This window comes from Plecotus auritus (genome assembly GCF_963455305.1).
Source record: "Plecotus auritus genome assembly, chromosome: 9".
Classification (NCBI taxonomy): Eukaryota; Metazoa; Chordata; class Mammalia; order Chiroptera; family Vespertilionidae; genus Plecotus; species Plecotus auritus.
Genome location: NC_137783.1, coordinates 126442508 through 126468777, shown reverse-complemented (window position 1 = coordinate 126468777; position 26270 = coordinate 126442508). Strand labels below are relative to the sequence as shown.

Genomic DNA, 26270 nt, shown 5'->3' with positions numbered 1-26270 from the left:
CACCCTGAGTGCATGAGTTTCGTGCACCGGGCCTCTAGTCTTTGATAAAAGAGACTATGACTTTTCTGGAAACAAAACAACACCAGGGTCCCCCACCTTCTGTGGAGAAGAAGTTGATTGACGAGGCTTTTCAGGGGCCAAAGAGGATCATGGGAGAGAAGGTGAAACAAAGAGCCATGGGAAACAACAGACTGGAAATCTACATCTAGGGAGAAAAAGAACATGCGTGCTCCCTAAGGGCTCTTGTAACAGCTCTCCCGTTAAATCCCCAAATCATTGTAATTGTGTATCTTCCATTCTTCCCTTTTCCAGAAAGATTTAAGTTATTCTAGCCCTGTTATAACATTGTATATTGGGTAAATGAGAAGCAGGTGGTTTGCCTTTTTAGTTCATGGGCATCTGAAACAAGAGGGGACAAAGGAGCATTCAGATGTAAAGACCCAGCCCATGATCCTTGGCCATTCAGTCCACGGCAGTGACTGGATCGGATTTTTATATGGTCTCCCGAGACAGAGGCAGGGGTGTGAGTGTGTTTTGTAAGCTGAAAGGAGATTGAACCAAATATTTGTGATGAGAAGGGAAGACGATAATAAACTGTATTAACATTCACAAATATTTGCTGCTGTTCCCGGGGGGAAGGCCACTTCCTTGCTTGGTCAAGGAGGCTGCTTTGAACAAAAGTGACATGCGGAAGGTTTTGAGGCCAGAGTGGGCTTTGCATGCTCTCTTTCCCTCTGTCACACCCAGCCACATCCTGCACAAGGATGCTCATTAGCCTGTTCACAGGCCCCAGACATCCCTTGATGAACATGCAGGCGTCCTCAAACTATGGCCCGCGGGCCACATGCAGCCCCCTGAGGACATTTATCCGGCCCGCCGGGTGCCACTGCCTGTCCTGCTTAGCAGCCGACTCATCCCGGGCCCGCAGTGCGCATAGGAATTTGTTCATAGTTGTTTTTTTAAACTATAGTCCGGCCCTCCAACTGTCTGCGGGACAGTGAACTGGCCCCCTATTTAAAAAGTTTGAGGACCCCTGAGAGAGACACCAGCTCTTGCTGTTATTAGGCACAATGAAATCCAGCCATACTGAGTGACAAAGCCATAAATTACCTCCTCCTGGAAGGGTTCAAGTCAATATTCCTTCAACCTCAGAAACATTCAGCTCTTCATTCTTCTCCTCCACTGAGGCTGAGTTCCAGTCTCAAGTTCTAGACTCTGGATAACTGACCAAGACTACAGATGAAAAAAAGGACTGGGCAGCCCTGGCCAGTGTGGCTCGGTTGGTTGGAGCATTGTTCCATGAACCGGAAGGTCACAGGTTTGGGTTTGATTTCTGGTCAGGGCACATAACTAGGTTGCTGGTTCAAACTCCAGTCGGAGTGCATACAGGAGGCAACTGATCGATGTATCTCTCTCACATCAATGCTTCTCTCTCTCTCCCTCTCTCTCTCTCTCTCTCTCTCTCTCTCTCTCTCTCTCTTCCCTCCTTTTTTCCCTCCCTCCCTCCCTCCCTCTCAAAACTCTTTATTTTTTTTAAAGGGCTAGGCAGAGAAATCCAATTTGAAGACTCATAATACATTTTGCCAGGAAATAAAGTTCATAGCTTATCTTGATACGCTTGCAGGTTTGACACTATTACACAACAAATAAGACTATGTAACTGATTTCCTGGACCACCATGCTTCAGGCAAGTCGTTCCTACTTGGGGGGGGGGGGGGTGAGGAGGGAGGATTGGGTTACATCACATCTAAAGTCCTCACATGAAGTGGAGGCCTTTAGAACAGGCAGGAAACCTCCCCACCAAAGTGGAACTTTATCCAGGCCTCTCCCCAGCTACTTCTCAGGAAGGGCACTTACCTTCCCCTGGACCAGATTCTTAACCCTGACTGCCAATTAAGAGTCACCAGTGGAGTTCTCACAAGACTATCAAAGTCCAATGTGGGCCCCACATTAGATGCAATGAATCCTAATATCTTAAAGGTTGGTCCTCAGCATCAGAATTTTTAAAGTTTCCTTAGTGATTCTAATATGAAAGCAGGGCTGGGGCCATGACCCCAGGTAGGAAATCCCTTGAGAGCAGGACCATGGCTGCCTTCTTCACAGCTGTATCTCTAGCACCTAGTATTGTGCCTAGAACATAGGTGATTCTCTATGAGAAAAACAAATGTAAAAGAAAAAATCTATTAAATAAGGAAAAGAAAAAATTAAATAAATAAATAAATAACACTGAGTACATGAATCCTGGCCCTGAACAGGCCATTCTAACCCCTTGTTTGCTTCCTCCTATATTCTATACATACAACTTCATCTTTTAAAACTATGATATGTTTTCTCTAGAACTGCACTGTGCAATAGAGTGTCCATTAGGTACATGCAGCTACTTAAATTTAAAATACTTAAAATTAAATAAAATTTAAAATTTAGTCTCTCCATTATACAAGCCCTAATTCAGGTGTTCAAGTCACCTGTGGCTGGTGGCTACAGTGCTGCAGGGTCGCTATAGAACATCCCCATAATCACAGAAGTTCTACTGGACAGTGCTATTCTGAAATAACCAACATCATTTTTAACAGCTGCAAGTGGCCTTGGTAATGTAAGCCAACCCTCTCCCTTTATAGATAGTAATGAAGTTTAATGGTAATGAACATAAGGACATAAATGTGGGTACAAAAACAACAACTGCATAAGATTTTTAAAAAAGGGGAGAAGTCAGAGCTTAGCAGTAATAAGTAAAAACAACATACAAACAAACCTCTGTGGGATCTCGGTCCACATATGTTTAATAATAATTAATTATGTGATGGGGCTGGACAAATGATCAGGCATTTGAACAGAGAAAATAATGTCAGAAATCTGAACCAAGCCAGGTTTCCATCAATAGGCAAATGGATGAATATAGTGTGATGTTTGAACTGTTATGCAGGAGTTCAAACTAATAAACTAGATGTATATGTCCTCAGAGGAATAATGGTGAGTGAAATGCTAAGTTTCACAAAGATCCACACGGTATGATGCCATTTATATATTTTTTAAACCATGCAAAGCAACAGCTAATATGCACTGAATGTTCACCGTATTTCCAATAATACACTGGAAACACATTATATATGAATCAACTCTCCTAATCCAGAGAACAATCCTACGAGACGGATGATTTATAATGTCTATATCACACATGGAAAAAATGAGTGGTTAAAGAAATTGCCCAAGGTTACACAGCCAGTAAGAACCCGAACTGGGATTTGAATCTAGGCAGACTGCCCACTTAGTCACTATACCTATGCCCTCTCTCTTCTACCTCTTCTATATGAACACATATAAACATATACATGTGGTAATATATAAGTACACACACACACACACACACACACACACATTCACATGAACTTAATATTCATCAACGATGTTAGTGATGGCCTTTAGGGAGATTGGGAGAGGAAAGGATCTGGGAGGGGAACATAGGGATTTCAAGTTATTCTGTAATTTTTTTAAGGTTCTAAGCAAATAGGATGAAATGTTAACATTTGTTGATTCTGGGGAAGAGCCACAGCATTGTTCCTTCTGTAATCCTCTGTGCTTGTCTGTATTTGCTTTTTGTTTTGCAAAGTAATTCCTTGTCAAGCTAAAAAATTCTGACTTTAAAGCCCTGAGGCCCAGAGAAGTTAGGTAATATACTCCAAAGTCAACCGTGAAGACCGAGCTAGAACCTGAGTCCCCAGGCCCATGGCCCCATGCCTGCTCTGCAACCCCGTGCTGCCTTATTTGTTAACAGACTGTAGGCATGAGAATTGAGCCAGCCTAGCTTATCGGGACATCTTGGCTCCACTTCATGCATTGGCTGCATTCATGAGAAGTTGTATTTAAATAAAATATTTGCATATCAAATCATATTATTCCACTTATTTGCATTATAATTTTGGAGATGTGTCCCCACAGAGAATAATTTACTCCCAATGTGTTAAAATCAATCCCAATTAAGAATCACAGCATTCATCAAAGAGCATCGCAGTCCATGCCAATCCAACTCTCCCACAATGCTCTCTCAAGAAAACCCCAGTCAGCCGAAACCGGTTTGGCTCCATGGATAGAGCGTCGGCCTGCGGACTGAAGGGTCCCAGGTTCGATTCCGGTCAAGGGCATGTACCTTGGTTGCGGGCACATCCCCAGTGGGAGGTGTGCAGGAGGCAGCTGATCGATGTTTCTCTCTCATCGATGTTTCTAGCTCTCTATCCCTCTCCTTTCCTCTCTGTAAAATATCAATAAAATATATTTAAAAAGAAAAAAAAAAAAGAAAAGAAAACCCCAGTCAGCTGGCCACAGAGACTACTCTCCAATGGATACATATTAAAGTGTAGCCCTATGTATTAATTCTGATTTTCTGGCATGCTCCCTCTAGGCAGCCAAACAGATTACCAGGTATTCATCCACAGGTATTCAGCAGACCCCTCCAAGGGAAAGAATCATAAAATTCTATTAAACAGAATTCACCAGCTGACAAGACGCCATCTGTCCTGGTTGATTTAAAATACCTGCCAAGAGATATTTGGCCAGCTGTCCTTTGGTTACTCTTAGAGAAGCTACATCTTTATCACATTGCCCGTATTTATTCATTCCCACTCTCCTGAGTTAGGAAAACAACCAGGAAGTAGAGTGGGGCAAAGGCAGACTCTGCAGGTATAGACTCCTGAGTTCAAACCTGAAGTTTGCCTCCACAGACAGTGTGAGTGAGTGAAACTCCCTGGGACTCCAATGTCCTCATCTGTACAATGGATAGGAAAATAGTACATACATAGGCGTGTTAGTGGAAGAATTAAAAGTCAAGTAAATTTTAAAAGTTGAGATAATCCTCCTTTTAAAAAACAATCCAGGAGAGAAACCAAGATGGCGGCATAGGTAAGCACCTAAACTGCTGCCTCGCACAACAATTTAAAAACTACAACTAAAAGACAGAACGGACACCATCCAGAACCACAGGAAAGCTGGCTAAGGGAAAATTCTACAACTAGAAGGAAAGAGAAAAGCTCACAGAGAATTGGAGGTACGGCAAAGGGTCTTTGTGCGCTCAGAGGGAAGGGCAGCTGAGAGCCTGGCTGACTTTCTCTGGCGGAAGGGGGAAGGAAGCCCCCGACCGCACTGAACCCCAGTTCTGACTGCACTGAACCCCAATCCCGGGCAAAACCCCGTGGACCCAGGCTCATCCAGGGGAGTCTGGACTGTCAGGTAGAGAGAAAGGCACCCGGAGACTCGGAGACCCAGGGGAGACCCGGGGGAGCCCCGGTGGGCAGGGGTCTGGAGACGCGCGTGCCAGTGTGCACAAAGGCTGCGGAGGTTGCCACAGGCTTTCCCTAGCAAAAGGGAGTCGGAAGCACCTGACTGCACTGAACCCCAGTTCCAGGCGAGCCCCTGGGGACCCACACTCTTACTGGGGGGAATCTGGACTCTCGGGCGGAGAGTCGAAAGCCGGGGAAGGCAGAGGTCTGCAGGCGCGCACACGTGCAAGGGCAAGGCTGACTGGAAGCCAAGACTGTCTGCTCTGCCCTGAGACTCCACCCCATCCAAACTGAGCACAGAGGCTATTGCAATTTGGCAAGTCTAATCCTATAAGGCTGTCTCCAGCACCGAACTTCTCCCAGCGTAGACACAGCTGATCCTTACAGCCAACTGGCCTGGAGATCAATTCCTCCCAGTGATACCAACAACAATCAAGACTTAACTACAACAAGGCTGTACACACAGTCCACAAAGGGGTGCACCAAGAGTGTCCACCTCAGGTTAACTGGGAAGGCCGACCCACTGGGCCATATAGGAAACCTAGCACAGAAATCTGCCCTACCAACTCAGGGAAGCAGTGAAAATGTGGCGTCAAAGAAACAGATCACAAACGAAAGAAATGGAGGAAAACAAACGACTGGATATAGAATTCAAAACCACAGTTATAAGGCTTTTCAAGAATATCCTAGAAAAGGCTGAAAAATATAACGAGACCCTCGAAGATATGAAAAAGGACCAACTAGAAATTAAACATACACTGACTGAAATAAAAAATATTATACAGAGACCCAACAACAGACTAGAGGAACACAAGAATCAGGTCAAAGAATTGAAATACAAAGAAGCAAAAAACACTCAACCGAAAAAGCAAAAAGAAAAAAAATCCAAAAAGTTGAAGATAGTGTAAGAAGACTCTGGGACAACTTCAAGTGTACCAACATCAGAATTATGGGGGTGCCAGAAGAAGAGAGAAATCAAGATACTGAAAACCTATTTGAAGAAATAATGACTGAAAACTTCCCCCACCTGGTGAAAGAAATAGACTTACAAGTCCAGGAAGTGCACAGAACCCCAAACAAAAGGAATCCAAAGAGGACCACACCAAGACACATCATAATTAAAATGCCAAGAGCAAAAGACAAAGAGGGAATCTTAAAAGCAGCAAGAGAAAAACAGTTAATTACCTACAAGGGAGCACCCATACGACTGTCAGCTCATTTCTCAACAGAAACTATGCAGGCCAGACGGGAGTGGCAAGAAATATTCAAAGTGATGAATAGCAAGAACCTACAACCAAGATTACTCTACCCAGCAAAGCTATCATTCAGAATTGAAGGTCAGATAAAGAGCTTCACAGATAAGAAAAAGCTAAAGGAGTTCATCACCACCAAACCAGTATTATATGAAATGCTGAAAGGTATTCTTAAAGAAGAGGAAAAAGAAAAAAGTAAAGATAAAAATTATGAACAACAAATACATATCTATCAAGAAGTGAACCTAAAAATCAAGTGAATTAAAAACCTGATGAACAGAATAATCTGGTGAATATAATAGAATCAGGGGCATAGAAAGGGAGTGGACTGATAATTCTCAGGGGGAAAGGGGTATGGGGGGGTTGAGGAAGAGACTGGACAAAAATCATACACCTATGGATGAGGACAGTGGCGGGGAGGTAAGGGCAGAAGGTGGGGTGGGAACCAGGTGGAGGGGAGCTATGGGGGGAAAAAGGAGAAACAATTGTAATAATCTGAATAAAGATTTATTTAAATAAATAAATAAATAAATAAATAAACAAACAATCCAGTTTAGACAAGTTATCCATTCTCATTAGGAATTAAGTACAGCAGTAATTGCAAGTATATATATATATATACTCCTTCAGAAAAAAAAAAAAAAAAAACAGAAAGTTTCCTGAAGTTATATAGGTAAGTTTTTTTGAGTTATCTGAACTAACTTTACACTTATTTATTTGCTTATTGTCTGTTTCACTTTGCCTGATTTGCTCATTGCTATATTCCTTGTGCTTGAAAGAGAGCCTAGCACACAGTAGGTACCCACTGTATGCTTTCTGAATAATACTTTTAATAATAATAATAATGATTAGCATTTAAATTTCATTTTTATTGCTTACATTCTATATATATATATATATATATATATATATATATATATATATGCCTAAGCAACTGAATGACCAAACAACCGAATGACCAGTCGACCGGTCACTATGACACACATTGACCACCATGGGACAGCAGCTCAATGCACAGGACCGGGCTCCCTCCTGTCTGGATCGGGCCTGCGGGGATTGGGCCAAAACTGGCTACCCAACATCCCCCGAGGGGTCCCGGATTGCGAGAGGGCACAGGCCAGGCAGAGGGACAGCCCCCCACCCCCAGTGCACAAATTTCATACACTGGGCCTCTAGTATATATATAAGCCTAAGCAACCATTGGACTCTTCGACCCTTTGACTGGTAGCTATGACACACACTGACCACCAGGGGGCAGATGCTCAATGCACAGGCATGGAAACATGGAACAGACTGATGAATCTCAGAGGGAAGCAGGGAGGAAGGGCAGAGGGAAGAGATTAACCAAAGATCTTATATGCATACTAGAGGCCCTGGCCTGCAGGGTTCCGGCCGAATCTGTTCATCAGGCCTCCAACATCCCCCAAGGGGTCCCGAATTGCGAGGGGTGCAGGCCAGGCTGGGGGACCCCATCGGTGCACAAATCTGTTCACCAGGCCTCTAGTAAATTTATATTTTCAAAATTAATCCTTAAAAATGTCTTGTATCACAGACATTACATTATTACCCAATATAAGGGGTAATAATGTTTGAAGAGGAAACAAAGTCTAAGAAGTAAAGTGATTTGCCCGTGATCAATTTGTTAGTATGGAATTGGCTCATATACCTAACAGTTTCTAAAGAATGCTTATCTTTTTATATTCTCTGCTGTCTCTCCCCATCTCTGCTTTCCTTACTGTGTTATTTGATGGAGAAGGAGAATGACTGAGAAAATAGACTCAGTGCAGATGTTAGAAGTGTTCAGATTTGGGAAATAAATGCAGAATTTATTTGCTCTATGATATACACTTAGTCACATAACCATTTAATGATTTTCCAAAACATGCCAGCGCAGGTGTTAATTTGCCCGAGAGAGGGACTTGAAAGCCCACTTCACTCCAGCAGCCTGCTCGGTTTTATTTTGGCAAGAGCAAAAATACCTATATTTGGGAGATGCTGGTATGTGAATTGAATCACCCCACTAATTGATTAAATGCAAAGTTGCACTAAATCACTCCACTCAAAGTGAGGTTGACTCATAAATGCTCCCAGAGGTAATTAGCAACGAAGCGCATCCAATCAACAGGAAAAACAATTCAGACTTGAGCAACGGTGGGTGGCAGGAAATCTGGAAGATCAGCATTAAATGTACCCTTTGGGTAGCTCCATCTTACTCAAATTTCCAAGCATTAAGAGCGATAGCTCAAGCTTCAAACATCGTTTTGTAAAAATGATTACACTTGGGCAGTGCTCCTATGCAACAGAAACCACATATTTAATTCCCATTCATCTTTCAAGGCCTCATTCAGGTGCCTCCTCTCTCAAAGAGCCTTCCCTGGGTTATCCAGAGAGAAATTACATACTCAGGACTTTACCCATACCCCACTGCAAGCCAATTCTATTCTCCTCCCCATTAGAGTGTCTGAGGGCGTGCAGTGTCTGTCCTTCTAGACCTGAACCTCACTGAGGTCAATATCTTCACCTTATTCACTTGTGTCTTACACAACATCTAGCATGAAAGCCTGGCATGCTAACAGGTGCTAAAAATCTCAATATTCTCCTGGAAGTATCCCACATTAGCCTTTGTTCTATCTCGTCCCATAAAACAAGTTACTTGAAAGATACTAATTTTTTTCTCTTTAGAAACTCCTAAAATAGAACTCCTGAAAGGTAGCACTTTCTGGGGGAAAATAATCAACACAAAGAATTTGCACTCATGCATATCCTAATTTGCTTTTAGAAATGAAACACCAATGGACAGACACATCCTTCCAACTATGTGACAGTAAGGCACTGTCAGTCAAGAAGTACTGTTCCAAACCCTCAGATCTTCTGGGTCCCAGTCAAGGCAAAGCAGAGAGTATTCCAAAATGATTTTTAAAACTCTGATGCTGGGCCGGGGGAAGGAATGAAGAAAAAAATATATCATGGACACGAACAACAGTACGGTGATTGTGAAGGGGGAGGAGAGTGGGAGTAGGTGGAGGAGGGTGTAGTGGGGATAAATGCTGATGGATGGAGACTTGACTTGAGATAGTAAACAATACAGTTACATATGATTAAAAAAAAACTCTAATACTGGTATTTAGGATGTTTTTTAGCTTACAGGAGATGGATACCAGTCTTAAACAGAGCCATTCATTCTCCCTACCCCTGGCCCCAACCCCTAATACAACATAATTTCTTTCAGGCAAGAAGGAAATGAAAACCTGATTTAATTTTGTGCACTATACAAGGACAGCAATAACAAAGACAACCTTAAAAAGCTGGCTAGCCCCAAAGTAAATCCTATCAAACTTTGGAGTTTTGATTAGAGGAGTATTTCCAGTTAAGTAAGCTTTCTACTTAAATTTATCAATATTATTAATAGGCTACTATTCAAACAAAGGTTTTCACTCTCTTAATATATGTCAGCTCAGAGCTGGACTTAGATGGTGAAATATGAGAAGAAATAAACAGTAATGAAGGAAAGAATAATAAATTTGTTTTTCACACTTTACACTTTTCAAAGTGCTTTCTCATTCACTGTCATTTAATTATTGCAATCAGTCTGTGTATTCTTCCCATTTCCAGATGAGAAAACTGATGCTTGAAGACATTAAAAGACATGTCCACTGGCAACCCTAAATACTCCCTCCAAGTATTTTCATTTACCCATTGATAAAAGGAAGCAATAATAGTACTTACCTTATATATGGCTGTAGTGAGGATGAAATAAAGTAATACATATAAAAGACTGAGTCCTAATCTTCTGCCCACTCTCTAGTCCTCTGCATTCCCCACTATTCCAATCCATCTCTGGAGGTTAAAATGTGACATCACTAACACTCAAGTCAGTTGATACACATAGGAGAAGAAAGCCAAAGTTATACCCTATAACTTAAAAATGTATGGACTCACATTTAATGAGTTAGGGTTGGGATTAGTACTATTGTAGCACTTCATATGTATTAATTTATTTCACCCTCACTATAACCATATACAGTAGGTACTATTATTACCCCATTATCAATGAGTTAATGGTGGTAAAGAGCTTAGGTAGCTTGCTAGTTGTTATGATATATTAACATTGAAAGATAGGATTGTGTAGCCTGCCCATGTTAACTGAGCAGTGGTAAAGAATAAAATCTGTGAGCCTCTCTGGATCTGCGCTGTCCAATATGGTAACCCCTAGCCACATATGTCAATTGAGCACTTGAAATATGACTAGTGTGGCTAAAGAAATAAATTTGAATTTGAATTAATTTGAATTTAAATGTAAAATGCATATTCAATGAGACAGCAGTTTTCAAGACACTGGATATGAGTCAATGAAGGGCAGTGATCTCTAAGAGATGGAAAATAAAAGAGATGAGCCTTACAATTACCCAAGCTTACTTCTCTGATAGAGTTCCCAGACTGTGGAATAGGGAGAAGGAACTGAGGTAAGCCCAGCAGTCTCCCTGAATTGAAGTGAGGAAGCTGAGAATCTGGGGAGACCAAGGCACCAAGATTTCACAGGACAGTATTCATAAGAGGAGACCACAGCACAGAGAAGAAAAATATGGATCTTTCCAACAATCAGTATTCAGTGGAGTACTGATAAGTGCATGCACGTGAAAAAATTTCTCAAGAACAAAGAACCACCATCCAAAATATTACAGTGCCCAGCATATATTCAGGACTGAGAACAGTACCTATTCCCACCAGTTAAACTAGAAAATCTCATGATTTATGGGGATTGGGTAGAGTATTGAAGGATGGAAAATAATTGGCTCTACTCTAGCTATTGGCACAGCATTGCTCTTGGTCATCTAAGAATTATTAACAGTATGATCCAAAAATATCAAATTGTTTTCCAGTAACTTAACTGTGTCCTAGAGCAAAAGTTAATATCTATAAGAATACAAAAATATCCAGCACCAATACACAGAGAGAAAGAATGAGAATTTTTTAAATGAACCAAGTATCATTGAGCTGTGGAACAACTTCCAGCAGCCTAAGATATATGTAATTGGGGTTCCTAAAGAAGAAGGAGGGGGGCAAAAAAACTTGAAGATATAATGGCCAATTTGTTTTCTAAATTTGATGAAGCTCAATAGATCACACACACAAGGAATATGATGAAAACCCACACCAAGATACGTTATAATCAAATTGTTTAAATCAGTGATAGAGAGAAAGTCTTAAAAGCAGAGGGGAAAGTTGCATTACCTACAGAGGAACAAAGATAGGATGACAACAAATTTCTCCTCAGAAACAACACAAGTGAGAAGACACTGGATCAACCTCTTCCAAGAATTGGGGAGGAAACTGACAACCCAGTATTCTATACCCAGCAAATATATATTTCAAAAATGAAAACAAAATAGACTTTCTTAGACATACAAAATCTGAACGAATTTGTCACCAGCAGACTTGCACTCTAAGAACTATTAAAGGAAGTCCTTCAGGCTGAATGAAAATGATACCAAATGAAAATGTGAATCGACATAATGGACTAAAGAACACAGAAAATGGTAACTACATGAGCAAATATGTAACAACAATGTATGTAGTATGGGGTTTGTAACATAAGTAAAAATAAAGTGTATAGCAATAATAGAACAATGGTCAGGAAGAAACAAGTGAACTATTAAAATGTTCTTATAGATAAAAGTGTATACTATCACTTGAAGGTAAACAGTGTTAATTTAAAGATATAAACTATAAGCCCTAAAGCAACCACTAAAATAATAAAACAGAAAGTTATATATAGCCCACCTGGTGTGGCTCAGTGGTTGAGCATTGACCTCTGAATCAGGAGTTCACAGTTGGATTCCCAGTCAGGTACATGCCTGGGTTGTGGGCTCAATCCCCAGTAGGGTGCATGCAGGAGACAGCCAATCAATGAGTCTCTCTCATCATTGATGTTTCTTTCTCTCTCTCCCTCTCCCTTCCTCTCTGAAACTAAGAAAAAATATATACATATATATATTTATATATATATATGTATATATGTATTTATAAATATATATGTATATATTTTTTTAAATTATTAATTTGTATACTTCAAATATGAACAATGTATTATAAATCAATATACCTCAATAAAGCTATTTAATCTTTAAAATCTGATAATTAAGAATGTATGCAATAACTTGGCGAATCAACTTTTTCAAGTTTAAATTTTATTAAATCTAATACAGTGTAATTATTTCAGGTGAAAACTATGCTTCCAAATTAACATACATTGTAAATATAAAATATAAACTAGGTATTAAAGACTTTGTAAAAATTGTAAAATATCTATTAATAATTTTTGTGGCCATATTTGGAAATAATAATATGTTTTATATACTGGGTTAAATAAAATTAATTATATAGGCCCACCCAGATAATTTAATTTAATTTAATTTAATTTCACCTATTTATTTTTACTTATTTAACACGGCTACTAGAAAAATTAAAATTACAGGTACAGATCACATTATATTTCTATTGGACTGTGCTATGCTGCAAAGTAGGACTTATTTGGAATACCCTGGAAACATTATAGTGTTAATATTTCTGCCCAATAGTGGGTAACCATCCTATGGTAAACACAATTATGCACCCCAATTAAAAAAATGTCCACATCTTAATCCCAAGGAGCTATAAATGTGTAACCTTACTTGGGAAGGGGGGGGACTTTGTAATGTAATTAAATTGTAGATCTTGAGATGAGATTACCCTGGATTATCTGTGTGGGCCCAGTATAACTGCAAGGGTCCTTACAAGGAAAGAAAAGGAGGCAGAAGAGTCAGTTCCAGGGATGACAATCTGACTACAGAAGCAGAGATTAGACAGCCGGAGGCAGGAGCCCAGGAGTGTGGCAGCCTCAGGACACTAGAAAGGGCAATAAACTGATTATCCTGAGGAGGCTCCAGAAGGGACACAGCTCAGCCAACACCTCGATTTTACCCCCCAAAGCCCATTTTAGACTTCTGACCCCCAGAACTGTACGATAATAAGTACGTTTTGTTTTAAGCCACTAATTCATGGTCATTTGTAATAGCAACAATAGGAAACCAATATAGATTTTGGTATCTGGAAGTGGCTTTGTGGAGTAATACGAGACTGAAACATTTCTGAAGACCACAGTAGAAAAAACCTCACTGCCTTGAACATACTGTTAGTAGAAATCTGGGTGATAAGTGGGGCCTCAGAATGAAGTAAAGAGCATGGTTTAAAAAGAGAACCCCTCAATTTTCTTAGAGAACATCTAAATCATTGTCTACAGGCTATTAGAAATATGAACATTAAAAATAATGCTTATAAAAATAATATTGCCTGCGAGGGCTAAAAAGGAAATGAAGAACATGTTACTGGAATTGAAAACTCAAAGACACCGGATCCTGGTTACATAGTGGCATAAAACTTAGCCCAAATTGTGTGCTGTTTTTATAAGGGAAGCAATTATAAATGATGAATTTGGACATGTGGCAGAGGGACTGCCAAGCAAAGTGCTAAAGGTGGGTTCGCCTGGCTGTTATAACGAGTTGAGACTTTTGGAGGCATTAGGATGCACCAGACATGAATTTGGGGGGACCAGAGGGCAGACTTTGTGATAAGCAAAATAATGACTCCCCAAAGATGTCCATATCCTTACACTATGTTTCCTTACATGGCCAAAAGGGACTTCGGCCTATGTGATTAAATTACCTTGAGCTGGAGAGATTATCCTGGCTTAACCAAATAGGCACAATGTAATCATGACGGTCCTTACAAGGACCTCAGTCAAATTCCCATAATGAAGTTACTCTTCCCACCGAAGCAGCCGAGAACCCCTCCCTGTGGCTGGAGCCTGGAAGGCGTCCCAGAGGCAGTTTCCAAAGCCGAGAACACAGCAATGAGAGAGCAGCGTTCTAGCCCAGGACGCCCGCACTTGTGGGATAAATAAATGAGTGAATAGTGGGGAAAGCAGGCAAAAGATCCTCTTATAGAGCACTCTGGACAGAAAACATTTCTTCTTCATTTCGTAGTTAACTGCATATGGAACGAAGGAATTTTAATTCAACTCAAAATGTCTATGTGCCATGCCGAATACAGGCCCTGGAGATGAAGGGGGAACTAGAGAGGCACGACCTCTGCCCTCACGACGCTCAGACAGGCCCGGCTCCCACAGCAACCCTGTGGACCAAGTGTCAGCAACTGCCCTGGCAAAGAATGTCAAGGCCACGCAGCAATACCTGCGCAGATGCACAGCGAAGAGGAAAGGACCCCGTCTGTATTCTCTTACCCACACCCAGCGTACCTCCTTCGATTCCTCAGTAAGACTAAGTGGAAATGAATATACTCGTCATCTTCTTATGGGTCATCACGTAATGACTGAATGCTTAAGCTATCTGCGCACTAAATATGTAAATCTCACCCCACCATGCCGGTTCAGTCGCTCTAAAACAATCCTTTTGTTATCTTCACAAAAGGCCAAGAAAACATAAAAACACTGGCAGGCATTTCTCAGAGGAATATCCAGGCTGCCCCACCACCACCTCTGATCGGGTCACTCCCTGCTCCAACCTCCACAAAGTCCCCCTTCCCCTGCCCCCACCCCATGCTCTGAGAGTAAAGTACAAAACCACTAACCTGGCCTCCAGGCTGGAGTAATATTTACAACAATCGATAACAAGAACATTCCCGCCCGTCTATCAGAATGAACAATGCGCCCCTCCATCATCAGTCCCCCACACCCATGGCTATCAGTTAAATACCAGTTCTGCCCACAGGGCCCAGTGCAACCCAGCCCCTGCCTATCTCTGCAGCCACTCACCACCCTCAGCCATGCTACTCGGCTTTCTGCCTTGAGACCTTCATACGTACTATTTCCTCTCCCCCAATGCTCTGAGCCCCACCCCTTCCTACACCAGCTTTTCTGTTCATTTTTCGAGTCTCAACGGACATAGCACTTTTTGAGGATACCTCTCCCCACACCAGTTAAACCAAGTCTGCCTGCTACTCTTATTTGACAGCCTCTACATCCCCTTCATTGTTAAGTATAACAACTGGAATTCAAGAATCCCTGGGTAATGACTGTTTTCCTCACTCTATTTTAGAGCAGGGGCTGTACCTTGCTTATGACTCTTGCTGGTAACCCTACTATTAGCATGTTGCCTGGTTCGCAGTAGGAGTTCCGTAATAATAGCTAGTACTTACTGAGGGGTTCCCAAGTACCAGCACGGTTTTAACCACTTCACTTGATTCGCTCCTTGCAACAGCCTCACAAGGTAGTACGAGTATTTCAGATGAGGACACAAGCAGAGTCAGGCTAAGTAACTGCCCAAAGTCTCAAAGCCTGTAAGTGGCAGGGTAGGAATCTGATCCCAGGCAGTCAAGCTCCGGAGCCCATGCATTTAAGAAGCACATGATACTGCCTTTGAATGCTTGTTGGATGATTTAACGAACTGAGGTCAAAGGTAGTGGGCAAAACCAACTACACAGCACCCCCAAGAGAACAGAGCCATAGAACACCTTCTGTGCTCATGATCGGTCCATTAGATGAGAGATGCAGGAATCGGTGTAGTTTTAGGTAAATGTGCAGATAATAAAGAAAAAATATGGCTGGCAATGGCTTTCAAAGACTTTGCAAATTCATTCCACTTTACATCCCCACCAAAATCCCCAGAGAGCCCAGTTGCTGTGGCTCAGTGGCTAAGCGTTACCCCATGAACCAGGTCAAGGGCACATGCCTGGGTTGCGGGCTCGATCCCCAGTGAGGGGCATGCAAGAGGCAACTGATCGATGATTCTCTCATCATTGATGATTCTATCTCTCTCTCCCTCTCCCTTCCTCTCTCTGAAATCAATAGAAACATTTTTTTTTAAATGCCCAGAGAAATTTTTCACTGCAAACCAACTATTTCATGTCCTGTCGTGTCCGCTCACACCATCAGAACACCTCCGGAATATCTGAACACCCTCAGCATTTCTGAGCATTCCTTATGACAGTAACACAAGAGACACAGCAGAGATGATCTTCCAACAAATACACGCCGGGTGAGCACCCCCCAGGCTGCCCTCTTCCCCACGCTCTGCCCTGTGCCAAGGAAGAAGTGCCTTTACCTTGAAATAAAAATGCTTTGCTGGCATTGTGCAGTCCGGACACCTGCGTGACGCCGAGGGTAGTGTTCACGAGGTCAAATTCGGTGATAATATCCATCTGAAGGTCGGGATCCATCCCAGAGCCCAGCACTGAAAAAGAAACAAAGAGCTGTCTTGGCTTAAAATGCAGACTGCTGGCAGTAACGTGGAACAGAAATTAGAGAAGCCAGGAGTGGCTGGGAATACGAGGAAGCCATTGATGATGCTTGGGATGCTCTCTTGCTGGGCAGAAAAGAAGGCAACTCTGCTCCATTATCCCCCTGACATTATAGTTTCTTGGTCTCTTTTCCCACCCAAACCCCCATTTGTTAAAGACTGATAATCCCTTGTCCTAAACCAGCCTTGGGCAAACTACGGCCCGCGGGCCGGATCCAGCTATTCTATCCGGTTCTCTTGCTCTCCCCTCCACTCCTTTACTTTGAATTTATATTAGTTCACACAAACACTCCATCCATGCTTTTGTTCCGGCCCTCCGGTCCAGTTTAAGAACCCACTGTGGCCCTCGAGTCAAAAAGTTTGCCCACCCCTGTAAACCCTAAGAGCCTAATATAGTTCAGATTCACAATGTATCATACATTAGAAAGGTAATATAATACTACATGTTATGTAACATCTTCAGCAAAACCTGAATCAGTACCCTATGATCAAATACAGTATTTCTGGAGCAAAAACTATGACATTTTCCTCTAATTGGCTAAATAAAGACTATAAATAGCCTCATCGCCATTGAGGTCAAGTTTCGCCACCAAATGAGCACAGCTCAGAGTAGGTTTTGCTGTCAGGTGAGTTATGGAGAAACTTAGGGTTTCTTTTTTAAAAATATGTATTTTTTTATTGATTTCAGAGAGGAAGGGAGAGGGAGGGAGAGAGAGATAAAAACATCATTGATGAAAGAGAATCATTGATCGGCTGCCTCCTGCACGCTCCCACACTGGGGATTGAGCCCATAACCCGGGCATGTGCCCTTGACCGATTAGAACCCGGGACCCTTCAGTCTGCAGATCGATGCTCTATCCACTGAGCAAAACCGGCTAGGGTGAAACTTTGGGTTTCTGAGCTTTTTTAGATCTTGGGTCTGTGGGTACAGGATTGCAACCCTAAGAATTGTGGCATCAGAGACAGATACAGCAGCAAAATCTGACCCCTGTCACCCCTGAAGACCTCAGCAGAGCAAGCCCTACTCATCTGGCTCAACCACCTATGCAAAGAGGAGGGCAATGGAGAGGAGCCTGTCCCTGGTGGAGACGCGGGGCAGAGGGACTGGCCAGAAAAGTGGATCCCTGGAACAACAAATGTACCATTCCATCCAGGGGACTCCTGACTAGAAGTTAGACACTGACTACTGTTGGAGAACTTTAATGCACAGAGACATGGCCCTGAGTCCCCTATTGCCCCCACTAAGAAATGGCAAATCTCTAAGGCTGTCTCAGAGCCACTCCTACCATCACCACCACCACCACCACCACCACCACCACCACCACCACCACCCCCCACCCCCGGGGAGGACAGTTTTGCAGAATGATATACCCATGGCTGCCAAGTGACTCCTCCCAATTATATACATTAATAAGGCCACAGCTCATTCCAAGGGACTATGTTTAAGCCATTCATAAAAGCTGTGTCTGTCGACGCTTAGCATCTCAATAGTGTGATTCTGCTTTCACAGTTGGGAATGTTTTAATCAGGAGCAGCTGTCAACTTTTGTCTTAATGGTAATGCAGTCGCTGAGGCAAGATTTGGAGAGCCTGAGCCCAATGTGTCCCAGAGAGACTGAGTGGATGTTCATGGGGACATCATGAGCTATTACAGCCTCATCTGTCCTCCCTCCCTCCGCCCCTGCCCCCACAGATGTGGGAAGGAAATCTGCCCTCTTTGCTCTTCCTATGAGCAGCAATCAGGACTTCTGTCAACAGAAGGTAGGTCAGCGAAGGGTCTCTGAGGCTAAAGCCTGTCACAGCCAAAGCAGACCAAGGACTAAGTTAAAGACACAGTGCCTATAGCTGCCTGCTCAGTTTGTGTCAGGCTTCCCCTTGTCCTCTGCCCTGAAGATTAAAGGTTTCCCCTTGGCAATGCAGCCGATGTGAGACCGGTTTACCCAGAGACCCCCTCTTCATCCATCCATTCATTTCACATTCATTCATTCATTCAATACTTTTCCAACAGGTATTACTGGGGCTTACTGTGTAACACACACATTGCTAGGCCCTGGCGATGCCCTGTCTGAGCGTGCATTCCTGGGGCAGGGTGTGAGGAGCGGGCAAGAAAGAAACAAACAAGATAATCTGAGATAGCGGTGAATGCTAGCAGAAAACAAAACACAGTAATGCAAGAGAAAGCAATTTGCATGGGGCTTTAGAAAGGATGGTCGGGGAAGGTTCTTCTGAGCTGAAACTAAATGATGAGAAGGAACCAGTGATGAGAGACCTGCGGGGGAAGCTGTCCCGGTTTAGAGAACAGCAACCAGGAACAAAGTCGGCATGTCCAAGGAACAGAAAAAAGCCTAGTGTGGCTGGAGCAGAGTGGGCTGGTGGAGGGAAGAGTGGTAGAAAATGAGGCCAAAAATAGGACCTGCCTTGTAAGCCTTGCAATGGGGTGTCATTGGAGGGCTTTCAGGTGTGTGTTTAAGGGGCAGAGGAGTGGGATATGCTGATTTACATTATGGTCTCATTAAGTTTCCATCCTGTCTGCCTGAAACTGCTCATCCCTCACACAGACTCAATTCCCAAAGACTGACTGAGTACCTACTGTGTGCAAAGAAGCACTGAGCTAAATGGGTGTCTACCCTCCACCCAGAAAGGGTTGTGGAGACAACACTAAACTAAGAGCAGCATGGGCCTCCTGTTGAGAGTGGTGATGCTTTTCTCCGAGTGAGCTCAGCTAGCAGCAGTTCTGTGAGCTCCTTGAAAAGGCCGGAAAGGAGCTAGTATTTCAGTTTGATCTATCGTGTTCCACACCTATATGGCAGAAATTAAATCAAGAGTGATCTCAGAGGACTTCCATACTGGTCTTCCTCTGGACAGGAATTTGGAATGGACCCTTAGAAGGACATGAGAAGAAGGACGCATCCCTGTAGCCCCAGCACCTTGCCCAGGGCCTGACATGGCAGGCCCTGAATTTAGGACCCAATTAATTAACTGGTAAGTTGATGCATGATTACCTCTTTGGGTGCAATGACCTCAGAGAAATATGCATATCTGGGGAAACCACGATAGGACGAGATGGCATTCAAGCCAAGGAAACTTTCTAAAAGGGCTGTGGTTGACTAAATTACTGGCTTCAAATCTCTACCCCTCCCATATTCACAGCCTTGGCTGTGTGGCTTTGCAGTTCCCTCCACTAGGGCAGGAGTGAAGTCCCCACTCTTTGACTTTGAGCCTGGCCATGTGACTTGCTGGGGTCATTGGGAAGCTAGCGATGTCACACAAGCAGAGGCATGAATGTTCTCTTGTACCTCTGCACAAAGCTGAGAAAACATGGCCCTGCTGGTCCACTGGTCCAGAGAGACTGAGACAGAGGGAGCAGATACCCTTCCTGAGTCTGGACCCACGGCCAGCCAAACCTGGCCTAGATCAGCAAACCAACCTACAGACACATGTACTAACAAATGTTTTAGGCCACTGAATTTTTGGTAGCTTATTATGCACATTATTGTGGTGACAGATGGCATGCAGGGACTAAAGACCCATCCTTACGATGCCAAAATCTCTGAGACTAGGAGCCCTGCAGCTGGACAAGCCTAAGAGGCACCCAAACAGATTCTGTGAAACTGACAGAAGACCCCAGTGGGTGCCCTTGGATCCCTGTCCCCAAATGAGAACACAGCGCCCTCAACCCAGAAAGTGCTGTGGAAACAACACTAAACTAGGAGCAGTTTCAACCGATCTCACCGCCCTACTAACTCTGTGCCCTTGGAAAAATCCCTTCACCTCTCAGATCCTCAGTTCCCTCATCCATAAAATGGGATGATCACACCTGTCTCCCAGCCTCATGAGGTTTCCGTGGTAACTACGTGAACACGCCCAGCACATCTGGGGTGTGCTGCATCTGTCTTCCATAAGCCCAGCTCTCCAGGCCATTCCAGCTCCCTGGTCCCCTACTCCATGGACACGTCCAAAAGGTGCGGGTGGCCCCCTTCCTCCCAACTCCTCCACTTGCCTATGACCTAGAAAGGCTCTCACTCTGGCTTCGCTTTGTAAAATCTGTACATTACTAGTAAACCTATATTCACTCCTCCCCCCACAACCTTTGAGTGAAGGGGCTTCCCTGGCTTTAAGATAATTCCATTGCTCTTGTCATGAAAACACCCCTCAAAAACAGAACAAGAGAAATCAGTAAAGCTTCCAGATACGGTTCTCTTCTCTTCCTTTAATTGGTCCCCCTCAGGATGAAAATGCCTCGTGCCAATAAGCAGCACATGTAAAAGGCAGCACTTTGCACACTGCCTGAGGAGTCAGAAAATGTATTAATGAGATAGCATTTACACAGCCTCTCCTGGACCTTACGAAGTATGAGTGTTGGTTCCATGAAAAATAATTCTACTTTAATGTTTCTGCTTCTTGTCCGAGCATGGAGCTGCTGCCCTTTCCAAGGAAACTCTATTAAAGTTTTCCACTCTGGCTGTAAGTGCTCTACAAACGGCTGAAGCTAAGAATTGGCATTAAGCAGGATAAAAAACCTTCTGTGGAAGAAATATGTTTTAAAACCTGGAAGGCAGTGTGTCAATGTCTCAGAGGCACTTGGGGTCTGGCTCTGGGATTCGGAACCTCCACCCTAATCTCCCTAATCTCCCAGGACACCTGCTGCTGCTATTGGCCGATCCCCAGCCCTGCCCCGGGAGTACTCAGGGCCAGAACCTACTCAGTCCACTTCCTGGGTAACAGGCCTAAGCTCCCAAGCAAATCCTCCTGGGTCTGGCTCACTTCAAATCTAATCTGGCTCATTGTCCCTGATGGCAGCTGCTCTCCCCTGGTCCACGCAGAGGGATATGATGCTGCAGAGATGCTCCAAGACCTCACTTTACAGCAGGATTTCACAACCACCTGATAGAATTGGGGTCCCTGGACTCCTACAGAAGTCGTTAATACCCCCAAAGGCAATATCCTTGCAGAATATGCTCTAGGCCTGTTCCAATCAGCCAATATTTCACATGATCACTAGAGGCTGAGGGCTCTGTCCACAGCTCCATTCAGCACATAGTTAATCAGCAGCATAGGTGTTTCAGAAAGGAATCTCTCCTTTCCAGCCGGTGGCCCCTGGGTCCACCTCCGCCCCCTGCCTGGTGACTAAAACATGCTGGAAAGCCAAGGGGGAGCAATCACTGAGCTGATGTCATTCACACTTCCAAGCCATTAGAGAAAACTCATGGACATGATGTGGTATTACTGCTATTATTTTAGCCTTTGAATTTTTCATCCTATCTAATAAAGAGGGAATATGCTAATTGACCATCACTCCATCACAAAGATGGCTGCACCCACAGGTGAGGCCAAGTTCCCATAAGGAGCCTTAATGAGCAATCAGCAGGCACCTGAGGCTACACCCTCCCCCGCCCCCATGGAGCTTGACAGGGGACCTCAGGCCACACCCCCCACCCGGCAGGACTTGACAGGGGACCTTAAGGTGCACTTCCCGTCCTGATGCTGGGCTAGGGGACCTCAGGCTGCTCCCCCCACCCTGGCACCAGGCCAGGGGACCTGAGGCTGCACCCCCCTGCCTGGCTGGGCTTGACAGCAGACCTCAGGCCATGTGCCCCACCTGGCAGGGCTTGATGGAGGACCTCAAGGCACGCCCCCCGCCCCAGTCTGGGCTGGGGGACCTCAGGCCACACCCCCTGTCCTGGTGCCAGGCCAGGGGACCTAAGGCTATGCCTCCTGCCCGGCGGGGCTTGACAAAAGTGGGACTTGCCAGGTCTGGATCTAGCCCAATGGCGGGGGAGGTGGTGGCCAGGTCTGGGTCTCATGTGATTTTGAGGTGCATGTGGGTGGACGGGGACTTGACTCTGGGTCCTGTGGTGAGCCCCAGGCTCTGACAGGAGGAAGGTTTTCATATACATTTTACTAATTTTCTTTCATCTCTGACACTAATAGAGAAAGGGCAAATAGCAATATTAAATTATTTCCTCTAATTAATCCCCTTTTAATGTGCATGAATTTCATGCACCAGGTCACTAGTTATTAATAATGTACCTGGAAGTCCCAGAATTATTTTTCACCCACAGAAGACTGGAGAACAGCACCTCCTATCTTGACTCCACTTTACTCTGTAAAATAAGTTCTCTTAACAATGGGCAGTTTCAGCAGCTTCCAGTGACACCTATCATTACATCTTCTCCTGTGTAACTGCTACTGCACTGCAGCGCTGCTTTTAATTAAAATGTGCCTGATATCATCTACTCATTTCCATTAAAAGGCAAGGATATCGGAGCAGCTCCCTAAATGGCCCACATGTTTGTTTCATCTTGGACTGTTAACAGCCCAGACAACAATGGTCCCACTTGACAAATAAACTTCCCAGGCGCCTGTTTGGATCCTGATAAAGTAATCACAAGCCAGCCTCTGCTACCTAGGAGGATGGATGTGTGATGCAGAATTGATGGTCAGGGCAAAATCAAAGAGGCTGCCCCCAGAAAGCTGCTAAGCAAACCCCTTCAAGTGACAATAAGTTCTAGTGAAAGAATTGAGATATAATTCCCTTCCCATCCCCCCTCCCCCACCGCTTCTCTGATTCTTCTGAGGATTTTTGTAGAAGAAAGACGTGCGTGGCCTCTGGTGTTCAAGTAGTGCCAAGAGGCACTGAGCCAGGCTCCCTCAGCAACTGCCACTACCACGGGGCAGACCCTTCCATGCTCCCCTTTGCACACGCTGTGCCCTCTGTCTGGATGCTTTCCCCTTTGTCCACCTGTCCCTACAAAGCCTTCAAGGCCACTCTCAATGGTCACCTCCTGGTTAAAGCCTTCCCTGACCACCAACCACCCCTCCCCAGAACCCATTCCTACTATTCCTCCTCTGTATTTCCTCAAGACAAACTTATACTCCCACCACCTTCCCAGCCTCCTCCATCCAACTGTAGAATAAGAATGAAATGCTTTGGGGGGATGAAAGGGTAAAGGGGGTCAAACATATAGTGATGGAGAAGAAGACTAGACTTCGGGTGGTGAGTACACAATGCAATATACAGGTCATGTATTGTAGAATTGATACCTATATAATGTTATTAACCAATGTTACCCCAATAAATTTATGTATTTAGTAAAGCTTTCCAGTTTCTATCTAAGATTCTCAGCTAAATTGTAAGTTCCTGAAAGTCAAGAACCAAGTCGTTTCCTTTTTGCATAAGCAATCCTGGCGGTCAGCAAGACACTCAACTGTTTAGGGAATGAATAGAACATCTTCCCTACAACAGAATGTTTACAAGCTGTGAAGGAGTTGGTGTGGGGAAGGGGAAAAGACCTTGTTCTTAAAGATCTAACCCTGGAGGCACAGTCCACTTCCCTACGGAGGCACTTTTTGCAGACTTTTCGAAGGAGTCATGAGAACAGAGTTAGGCATGTTCGGTGGTGATGTGCACCTGTGGACGTGAAATGACCGGTGGGTGCCCCTGCCCCACCTGGTTCCTCCCACGGGCTCCTCTGTAAGATGCCCAGCAGCACCAGATTCTCCGCGCACCACACTCTGCACTAGCCTCTCCCGTCCTGATCTTCCGGGGGGCGCATTTCTCCCAGTTTGTTCCGGATTTTTTTTATTTTTATTTTTTTAAACTAACGCAGCCTGATAGGGCCTGAACTCAACAAGCAACTATTCTAGGCTCTTAGAATAGAGCCTTGGCGTCTCCGAGGCCTGGGAATCGCGGATGCAGACAGGAAAGGGATGGAAATTGTTTCTGTCCGTGAATAAGTCCACACACGACTGTTCCGTTAAGCAAAAGGAAACCTGCTGGCCAGGTCTGTCCTGGCAAGAAGAGCCGGCGGGAATCTCCCAGACGCCCAACTCCAGTATCCTCGGGCGGGCGAGCTAACTGCCAGAGGGGGGCACCTGGGGGCAGGAGGAGGGAACTTTTGAGCCAACCAAGACCAGGCCCTCTCCCCAGCCCTTCCGGATAAACTTGCAGTCTAGCCTGCGAAGGAGGCTGTGCCTTCATGGAAGTGGAATAAGAAGCGGTAAAAGAGGAAAAGATAAACGCACAGGGAATGACTACACACCCGTTCTGGGGCTCAAAATTGGCAGCGCGTACCTAGGTTGGCTGGGGTAGGAATAAAAACTCGCCACACACACACACACCCCCGAGAGCCCTAATTTAGCCAATTTCCTACTCCATCCTACCCCATCCCTATCTGTCCACACCTACTAGCCTCTGGGAGAAGGCAGCTAACAGCCGGTCTCCAAACCCCAGGGGGGCCGAGTGGAAGCTGAAGGATGGAGGTGCCCTTAGAGTCCTCACAACTACGTGCCTGGAGGCAGAACGAAGTAAGGACTTCAGAAAATTACGCCAATTAGCCTTGTCCCCGCCCCTCCCCTCCACAACTCCAACCGCAATTATAGCGAAGGGAAAACTGGTGTGGAGCTGGAGAACATCTCCCCGATTGTCTCCACCGCTCCAAATCCCCAATAATTGTACGTCCAGCACTTGGGCACCGGGGAATGGGGAGGGCGGGGTAAAATGCTCCTGGAGTTCCCCTGAGGAGGGCCAGAGGAGAGCGCGGATCCCCGGGTTCACACGCAGCCCACACCCTGCGCCGCGCCCTCCGGGGCCCCAGCAGCGCCCGCCGGCCGGAAGCGCTCCCTCTGCAGGTGCGACTCCCAGGGCTGCCTCTTCTCGACCGGCGGGCGCAGACAGCGGTTTCCAGCGCACCTTTCAAGTTCTGGGGTGTGGGCTCGCGTGCCGGCCCTGCGGTGGATTTCCACGCGGAAGCCGGTTACTAGCAGCAGAAGGGTGCGCTCCTGTGGCCGCGCCCCTCACTCCGGCGTCCTCGAGGCTGCGTCCCCCTCGAAAGGGGTGCTCCTCAGGGGCATCTTCCAGCCTGCGGGTCCCACTTCCCACCCTTCCACCAAGCGCAGGACAAAGAGGTCTGAGGGACCTATCTACGCTGCACCGCCCTGATCCGGACCAGCGCGGGGGTCGGCTCCAGGTCTCCCGGCGCTAGTGTGGGCGCTGGGCACAGCGGAGGGGCTCCCCCTTTGCCTGTATCCCTGCGACCGCCCAGCCGTTCTTACCTGTCCTGGCGGTGCACACACAGAACCACACAACTAAAATCACATCCATCGGCATCGCTCCCGAGGGTCCCCGAAACGGGGCGTGCGGAAGCCAGGAGAAATGCGCCTGGATTTCGAGGCGCGCAGGGCTCGGAGCGGCCAAACTTGCTAGCGGGCGGCGGGGGAGGTGGCTCGGCTGCGCCGGGTGTTGCGCTCGGGGATCGCGCCCTGGAAGGCGGCCCCGGCCGCCCCGCCCCCAGCCCGCCCCCCCACGGCGGGTCGCAACGGTGGGGGGCTCCGACCCGGCTCCTGCTGCGGCTGCGGCGGCGCCTGCCTCGGTGCTGGGGCGGCGCGCCGGCTCGGCCACTCCGGCAGGTTGCGCTCCGCGTGGGGATCGGGCTTTCCTCCTGCGCCCGCTAAGCT

At 45.3% G+C, this 26270-nt stretch overlaps 1 protein-coding gene across 2 annotated transcripts in view; it reads right to left on the bottom strand.

The window, feature by feature from the left end:
* The window catches only part of NELL1 (neural EGFL like 1), a 721145-nt gene extending 694875 nt beyond the window's left edge, over nt 1–26270 (bottom strand). Inside the window, exons 1-2 of one of the 2 annotated variants that reach the window (XM_080687783.1) lie at nt 25869–26270; nt 16621–16749 (exon numbers count right to left, since the gene is read on the bottom strand). In XM_080687783.1, coding sequence (XP_080543909.1) covers nt 16621–16749; nt 25869–25923 — 184 coding nt within the window. In that variant the 5' untranslated portion in view covers nt 25924–26270. The remainder of the gene's footprint in view (nt 1–16620; nt 16750–25868) is intronic. The other variant, XM_080687782.1, reaches the window with a different exon arrangement.